The sequence below is a fragment of the Medicago sativa genome, chromosome 3 (genome assembly GCF_051527215.1).
Source record: "Medicago sativa cultivar Bolivia chromosome 3, Bolivia_mono, whole genome shotgun sequence".
In the NCBI taxonomy this organism is placed as follows: domain Eukaryota; kingdom Viridiplantae; phylum Streptophyta; class Magnoliopsida; order Fabales; family Fabaceae; genus Medicago; species Medicago sativa.
The window spans coordinates 87,478,753-87,487,350 of record NC_140751.1 but is presented as its reverse complement, the minus strand read 5'-3'; the positions used below and the strand labels follow the sequence as shown (position 1 = coordinate 87,487,350).

General features: G+C 33.2%; 1 protein-coding gene and 1 non-coding gene across 3 annotated transcripts; both read right to left on the bottom strand.

The window, feature by feature from the left end:
• Positions 1 to 3,638: 3,638 nt before the first annotated feature.
• Positions 3,639 to 8,043, bottom strand: LOC146941465 (transcription elongation factor SPT4 homolog 2-like). Of its 2 annotated transcripts, none has more exons than XM_085755243.1 (6): positions 7,854 to 8,043; positions 7,524 to 7,629; positions 7,071 to 7,162; positions 6,922 to 6,977; positions 4,510 to 4,571; positions 3,639 to 3,883 (listed from the first exon to the last, which is right to left on the bottom strand). In XM_085755243.1, exons 2-6 carry the CDS (start codon positions 7,611 to 7,613, stop codon positions 3,833 to 3,835), a joined length of 351 nt encoding a protein of 116 aa, XP_085611369.1. In that variant the 5' UTR covers positions 7,614 to 7,629; positions 7,854 to 8,043; the 3' UTR covers positions 3,639 to 3,832. The 2 variants fall into 2 exon arrangements, with proteins under 2 accessions (XP_085611369.1, XP_085611370.1); XM_085755244.1 differs by having other exon boundaries at positions 7,524 to 7,638; positions 7,854 to 7,996.
• A 19-nt stretch (positions 8,044 to 8,062) lies between these two features.
• On the bottom strand, positions 8,063 to 8,145 carry TRNAL-UAA (transfer RNA leucine (anticodon UAA)). Its single transcript has one exon. It is a non-coding gene; the product is annotated as a tRNA-Leu (tRNA).
• Between the last annotated feature and the right edge of the window lie 453 nt (positions 8,146 to 8,598).

The window sequence follows — 8,598 nt, the reverse complement described above, 5'->3', positions numbered from 1 at the left end:
AAACTTAGTTTTTTTCACAATTTTTTTTATTAATTATATAATCATTCACATGTACCTTAAAAGTACGTGCTAGTGTGACCAAAATAGTAATACTAATAAAGAACCAATTTAATTTCTCACAATCCAATTTAATCAGACTCAAATTAGTCTGTAACATTTTCATAAAAAGAATAAGTAAGTCATTGGTTCATTATAGTAAGAGATTAATTTGTCTTTTGTACAAAAAAAGGTTATAGACTAATTTAAATATTATTTTTCCTCGATGACTAAACTGAATTACTGAAATATTGTGATGGATTGAATTGAATTTTGATGTAATCACTATAGAACCTCAACAAAAAAAAAAAAGTAATCACTATAGAAAGAAACTAGCATTTTAACTATGTTGGCAACCTCGCGTGGAAAAAAAAATCCTATGTTTACAACCTCCAATCAAAATAAACGATTTAACCACCTTAACGACCATCAATAATTTGCCGCTTTTGAGATTATACAAGGCGGGCTTGGTAGTAGAACTGAGAATAAACTAGATCAACTCAAACATAATTTGTAGCATGATTCAACGGTCAATAAACTTGGGAATGCTATTGATTAAGGAATACAAAGGTGACCTTAAAAAAAAAGAATACTAAGATGTGATTTATTACATTCACAAGTGTTTGATTTATATTTTTAATCATGGTGATCAAACTTGCAAGTCAACTCGTGGACTTGGCCAAGTTTACTCGTATAAACTTACACGTAAAATTTGGTTCAGTAGTAATTCTATTGTGAGTTCAGGAGTCTGCGAAAAGATTAAAAAAAAAAAACAGTGTACCGTTTCTTGAAATTCAAGCGTTGTGAATCCTTACGCAGTTCATAATTCTCTTCCCGTTTTAGCATATCTTCCATCTGTGTGACGCCGTTTTGTCATCTCCGACGAGTTTCTTCGCTCTTCTCATGTGTTTGCTTGTTTTGTAGTTTCTCTGTTCAATGTGTGTTGTGTTATGCTCTCCTCTTCTCTTACTTTCCTCTTTTCTATTTTGCTGTGTTGTGCAATGCTTTGTTCTATTACGTGATGTTGTGTTTTGATTTTGTTTCATCTTTTTTTTTTGTATTTTGTTCTGCGATCCTCCTCAATGTCATATTTTGTTTCATTGTGTTTGGTAACAGTGCTTTGTTGTGTTTGTTTGCGCCTACTGTTGTTTGCATAGATATATTGATCCTCGTTTATTTTGTTTCTTTATTGTTTGCTTTTATTTGAAGAAATGCTTATCGTATGCGTGTGTCTCAAGATGTTTTCAAGCAACGCAGCCACTCCTGCTTTCTTTACTACTTACTACAAATAATGTTATTGGAAATCTTACCACAAATAATGTTATTGGAAATCAAACTTTAACTCGAAATGGAAACATAGGGCTCCAAGATTATTAATGAAAGAGTATTCAGATTCAAACATCACTTGGTCCGTTTCAAAAAAAAAAAAAAAACATCACTTGGTTGGTAGCAGAGAAAATTTTGAACCTTGTGCTTTTGTCCCAAACGCAGTGAAATATTTAAGATTGTTGCCAAAGTTATAGAAGCATACTGTATGTGAAAGGGAAAAAAAAAAACAATTAATGACATTGAGAAACATGATGAGGAAACTCAAGAGATAGAAATGTATACTTCTCAAAGAAAGGCAAGTTTTTATGTCGATGCTACGCTATCAAAGGGAAAAGTTAGTTGTTCTGTTGAGGTTTAATAAACAAATTAATTAAATGATGAAGGATCTCAAAGAAGAAGTTCATCAACAGTTAGTAACGGCTTTTCTTATACAAGTGCTACTCCTTTCAATTATTATAAATTATAATAGTAATGTGGACTGCGGAGTTTGCAAGAATGTATAAGATGATTGAAACGTATAATTGACTACAAAAGCTTAAAAGAAGATTCGGCGATCAAATAAGTTCAAATTGAAAAGATATAAATTTGAGAACAAGCCATTTGATTTAATTCAGATTCAAATTGAAATAAATTGAGTACTCAAATGAACACAATTGGTACATCACGCATGAAGTTTCATAAGGTTAATCTGTTCAGACTCATACATATTTTTGTGACAGCATCAATTTATGGATACCATAAAAAAGATGCTCAATACAAGTGGAGGAGCCTATTTGAATCAGCTTATTTTAGAGCTTATACAGTTTATGAAAATAAATAAGCTTTTATATATTATTTATAAGTTTGTTAAGGTATTTTGTGAAAAAACAGTTTATGAAGATATTTTGTTAAGGTATTTTGTGATAAAACTGTTTATGAAGATAAAATTTTCGTTGGTGAGAGCATATAAATTAAAATAAAAACTTGTATATTTACATAAGCTATTTTTCATAAGCACAGAATAAGCTAAATCCAAACGGGCCTAACGGTCTGTTTGGAATAAGAGAAATAGGTGCGAGAGAAATAGCTGAGAGAGAAATAGCCGAGAGATGGGGAATTTCTTCAGTTTGGAACAAAAGAGAGTTAGTGCAGAGAGAATAAAACCTTGTGGACCCCACACATTTTTAGCTTCTCTCCAAAGTGGGAAGAAAGAGCAGAGAAAGTATATTTTCCACTTGTACCCTTTCAATATCAACAAAGGAAAACGATAATTGCTATGTTTTTCACTAAAAATAATCACGATCATACTTTGCTAACAATCGATCCCACCACAGTCCTCAAGCCAGATCTGATGAACTTGCATCACACCGTGAAAAGAAAGATGCGGTGGAGAGTGTGGAACACTAGTGCCGAGTCTTCCTTCAATTTGCAGTGGACAAAGGCAGATGATTTTTGTTGCATATACTATGAAATGCTAAATTGTTAATTATGAAGAAAAAGGCTCTGGGTCTTTCGGTCGAAACAAAATACAATAATCTAGGAACTTTTATTAAATAAGTAGAACACCTAAAAAAATTGAAATATTTTATAGACCAACAAAGAATTCATTTTTTTTTCTCATAGTAATCTTTTAAAAGGGTATTTATGTCATTTCAAAAATAAATCCATTTCTCTCTCTCCTATTTCTCTTATCTTTCTCTTCAACCAAACTATACATCAAATCTACTCTATTTCTCACATACTTCTCTCTTCTTATACTCTCTCTCACCTTATTCTCTCTTGTCACTTTCTTTGTCAACCAAACACACCCTAAGTGAAACGATCTCTCAGTGTATACAAATGGATTACATAGACCCGAACTTTGTGTTACTGCTAATAATCCCTTATAAAATAGACTTGTACACATCATCATTACTTTTTCTTATCATGTATGTGACAACATTTTTTCAATTGATATGATGCCATGTTTCACACCTATTGTTCTGTTTTATTTTCTCAAACAATTTCAATAAGAGCTAGAAGATAGAAACAAATTTGACGAAAAATTTCAACCAGAAACTGGGACGAGAACGGTGACACCACTTGCACCATTGACATTAATACATAAGAAATATTATGATTATGAGTTCAAACTCATTGCTAGTATCGTAATTAATGTAAAATAAAAATAAAAAAACTTGCCAGTGCTATCACGTATAAACCAAAGTGAAAATTTCCAGCATGACCAAAAGAACGCAAATTGGTAATTCGCTTGCATGATACTAGTTTGATAAATTACTATGGCCAACAACATATCAGTCAAAAAGAAGCCTATATTACATTTAGTTTCATGAGTTCTTCTCACGTACACACTAACTAATTTCTGTTTAGATAATTTTGACAAAGCATTTCAAGAATGCATTCAAACATAACTAGCACTATAGTCCACATCAATACATACTCGGTTCCAACCATGTTAGAGATGTCACAAAGCCTATATTTACTTGTTTCACGAACGTTTGGGAAGCGTATATGGCACATGCTTATCCTCACAAATAGCCTGAAAATGGGCATATACGCAATAAAATAAATAAACAAAGTTCAACATGTAACTGTAATTCAGTGTAAACTGTTCGATAAGATGATACAAGAGAAAGGCAATAAAAAAAAAAATTACTTTTTGTGTATTAGGCAGCTTGCACGAATGTTAGAAAATCTTTTATTTTGTTATACAAGTTGAGCAACACTAACTTCTTCATACTTCGTAATAGAATAAACAACTGATTGCAAAAATAACCTAATCTTAGTTGCCATTGCCAAACAGTATAACCACTTGGGCATTTATTGAAAATCTCAACTCACAAGGCAACGGTGTTTCACATAACACAGCCTGTGTGTTTAGAGCTTCCCTAAATTTTTAACACCTTTGCAAAAGAAAAAGAATAAACTGCCAAATATTTTATATCCGACCAGTTAAATTAATGGATAAAAGCACAGCCTAGGGGAAAATCCCCCCCAAAAAAAACTAAAGTCAAATTATTGTTTTTGAGAGAGTGGCATAAAAAAAGAGGTGCACAATCTTATACTTGAAAAGAGACAACTATTTAATAACAAAAACAAAGTCTCTTTTCAAAAATAATAGTAATGTATGCTGAATCTATATTACACAAATAGAAAAATACAAACCTGCATATCGTCTGGAAGAGCCTCTGAGACAGCAAGAGTGTAAACACCAGGAACAAATTTTCCTGCAACATATAAGAAAAACTTAAATTTCCACATCTCAGTTGTGTGCAAGATTTCAAACTTCAAGCTAGATAGAGATTCTAAAATAGAAAAACTAGACGGCACTTCACAGTTGAAAGAAAAAAATAAACAAACAAGATAAACTTCAAAAGAAAAAAACAGCACAACAATTTCTCTATAATAATATTCACATTTAGCTCACACAAATGAAAATTCTCTCCAGGTGTCAATCACACAATAGTCAGTAGCCACTCACTAAATTACATTACCAGTTTTTTTAATTCAGAGGTACTAATACAGGCACCTTTCTTTATAACAAAAAAGGAAAAGCTTCTCTCTCACTCGCTCATTTTTTTTCTTTTCAAAATTCAAATTTAACTGGTACAATTTATATCACATTCCTCTTCTATCCATCTCTTTGCTCTCTGCCCATCTCTCACTCCTCTGCTCAGTGCCCAACAATCTGAACTTACTATCACAGGCTTTATATTATTTCTCTCGCCACCCTTTATGCCCATCTTCCATAATCAAAACATTGTATAACCTACATCTAAAATGTTTAAGGAGTTTGTCAGATACAACCACTAAATGGTTATATACTCCTTCCTTATTAGACATTATTGGCAAAATCTTTGAATGTGATTTCATGTTAGAATTTGGGTAGAGCCTAACTCAACCTTACAAAACTAGCCTGTAAGGTGAGGGGTGTCACTCTCTATAAACTAATGATCTAAGATAGGCTCTAATACCATAATAAGTACTAGAGATTTCTGCCATTAAGGACGATGAGAACAATATGGAAAATTACTGGACTTAAATACCAGACAATCTTAAGACTGCAAGGGTGCACAAATAGAAAAACAGAGACGGTAGCTTCAGACGATGAGTGAAGAGCAAGGGTTTGCTGGATAGTGTTGATAAAGACTGCATCAGACAAACGACCTCAAAAACAGGTTGAAGAGGCGCCCACAAGATGACCTGAACCGACGGCTTCTTGATCAAAACGATTTACGACGGCAAGTGGCCTATACGTGCCGAAAAGTCTGACGGATTGTTATGGTGAGTGGGAAATTCTCCGGCGACGAAACTTCAGAGGGTGGCAGATCAGAGCCTTATGGTGACGAAGCCGCCACACATGTCTACTGTAGAGGGTGGCAGACCAGACTTTAAAAGAAAATAAAAAGTATAACTAGCGTGACCAAGCTCTGAATACGATCTTGAATGAATTGCTTATGAGTATCACAAATCTCATAAATTAACACCGCGAGAGTATAGAATGTACTATTCACCTAAACATTAAACAGTACTATAATCTTCGTCAGCTCCAATAAATTTCATAATTAAATTTTGTATTCCTCTTTCTAGGACCTTACTTGAACCCTCTAACCAAAAGGTTGAAACTGCAAAGCATTACCATAACTCAACACATGTAATACATAGATTTGGTTGTGGTTGAGTTGCAATTTGATACTCATAGTATATGAACCATAACAAGAAGATGTGAATGCGAGACAACAGTATGTGGAATGCTTTTGAATAATCACTTTGCGATTACCAATTCGTTCAACAGCATTTGACATAATGTTGTTTCTCATTCGTATATGCTTCTTATAAGGATATCAAATTGCAACTCAACCACAATCGAAGTTATGGATTACATGTGTTGGAGTTATGGTAATGTTCTGTAGTTTCTACCTTTTGGTTAAATGGTCAAGTAAGGTCCAAGAAGGAGGAAGAGTACAAAATTTAATTAGGAAACTTATTACCATAGACAAAATATAAGTATTATTCAATGTTTAGGTGAATAGTATGTTGTTTACACTCATGGTGTTTAAAAAGAGTTAAAGAACATTCAATTCACTTAAACATTCCACATAACTTAATTTTTGTTAGTTACAAAAAAAATTCATAATTAAATTTTGCATTCCTCTTTCTAGGACCTTACTTGAACCCTTTTAACCAAAAGGTTGAAACTGCAAGGGATTACCACAACTCAACACATGTAATCCATAAATTTGGTTGTGGTTGAGTTGCAATTTGGTATCCATAGTAGATGTGAATGAGAGACAGCGGTATGTAGAATGTTTTTGAATAATGACTTTGTGATTACCAATTCGTACAACGGCATTCCACATAATGTTGTCTCCCATTTGTATCTGATTCTAAAGTAGTGCATCTACTATGGATATCAAATTGCAATTCAACCATAGTCGAAGTTATGGATTACATGTGTATGACTAGTTGTATATTACAAAGTAATGCTATCATTATAATAATGTAAAGGGAAAGAAAACTGAAAGGCAATGGGCAAGACAAATTATAATAAGTATTACAGAAGATAAATGTACATACCAACGCGCAACCAACGGGCGGCCCAGCTTCGAGTTGGATCCATTACAGAAATGATCCTGAAAATCAAATTGATGAAGAAAAAAACATGACATTCAGAAGCTTCAAAGGTGATTAGGGTTTTGATGTAAATAGATATGACAAGGACAAACCCGTTAAAATTGGGGGTGGTGCATTCAACAGCACGCTCTTGATCTTCTTCCATCTGTAAAAATGGGCAGTTCTCACAACCTGACTCCCTAAACTGCAAACCAGAACACGGGGATTATTTATATTTATGTAAAACAAAATCTGTGTATGTTTGGCTATGCACGAATTGAGTTCAAGTGAATTGATTCTGTAAAATTTTGATTCTGGTTAAAAGTGGGTTAAGGTGAAGTGATTTGTGTTTGGATAGGTTCAATTGAACAAGTGTAAAAATCAATTCTGTGATCAAAAGCTACACTTTTAGCTTCAAGTGAATCAATTCCGGAGACAATCAATACTACTTGAAAGCAACCAATAATGTCATAATCAATTCTAAACCTCCAGAATCAATAATGTCCCCTAAAAGGAGAAACAAACATATACTAAGAATAGTGAGAGAAAGGGAAGGTCAGTAAGACCTGATCGTAGGTTTTGACAAGGCGGCAGCGAAGACAAGCCCTCAATTCATGTCCAAAGCTTGTAGGAATTTGAGCAGGTGCACTTGCCATTGTTTTTCAGCACACACTGTTTGAACTGATTGTTAGATATAAAAATAACTAAAATTGTTATAATGAGCAAACTTCCACTAAATTATCTTTAAGCAATTTTATGGTTCATGCAACGATTAACCCTTCGTCATTAACCCAATGCCATCATTATCGCAAAGAAAAATTAAAAGGAACGACAAAAAATCACAACAAAAAACAGCAAACAAATCGACAAATGTTACAAGAAACGTGAATTAATACCTGAGAAGTACGACGATTGAGAAGACGAGATGCACGATTCTCAGGTTCGCGAGAATTGCTCCAACTCTAGGGCTTTCGAGAAGGTGAATTGTGATTTGTGAGAGTCTTTTATAGATCTTTTGGTTTTCTCGTAACGACGTCGTTTTTTTGTCTTACGTTTTAACAAAAAAAAGTACTTGTTTGGTTACATATAAAAATAAAAAAAATAATGCAGGCTGTGGGGTTCGAACCCACGCGCACTCAGTGCAGTAGGTCTTAAGTCTACCCCCTTAGACCACTCGGGCAAGCCTGCATGTTGTTGACGATACCCTTGTACTTGTATAACAAACTAGGTTAGGAGCCCATGCTTTCATTAATCTTGTAGTTCTTCGGGAAATATACCACAAATGATCAAAAATATCCATGCTTTCATTGATCTTGTAGTTCTTCAGGAAATATACCACAAATGATCAAAACGAATCATTATTTAAGAAATCCTTCATGGAATGTTTAATACACTCAAAGTGGACATTTTGAAACATGATTTGTAAACATCTGGTTTACAATAATATATGATTAATTTGTTGTAATCCATTTGAAACAATAACGAACAACAAAATAATTATGTTCAAATTATATAATAAATATATATTAAAATAACCTTGAATCATCTTTTGCATTATCATAGATATATCAAATATAAAAAGAACTAAACACAATTTTTCCAACAAATAAAAATTTATAAATCATACGCATTTATTAGGTG

What these genes read in the sequence shown, in the direction of transcription:
- LOC146941465 (XM_085755243.1), bottom strand. Translation starts at nt 7,613, where the DNA reads ATGGCAAGTGCACCTGCTCAAATTCCTACAAGCTTTGGACATGAATTG. An exon ending in TTGTCAAAACCTACGATCAG is followed by an intron (nt 7,163 to 7,523) that starts GTCTTACTGACC and finishes TCTGGTTTGCAG; the next exon opens with TTTAGGGAGTCAGGTTGTGA. An exon ending in CTCTTCCAGACGATATGCAG is followed by an intron (nt 3,884 to 4,509) that starts GTTTGTATTTTT and finishes GCCCATTTTCAG; the next exon opens with GCTATTTGTGAGGATAAGCA.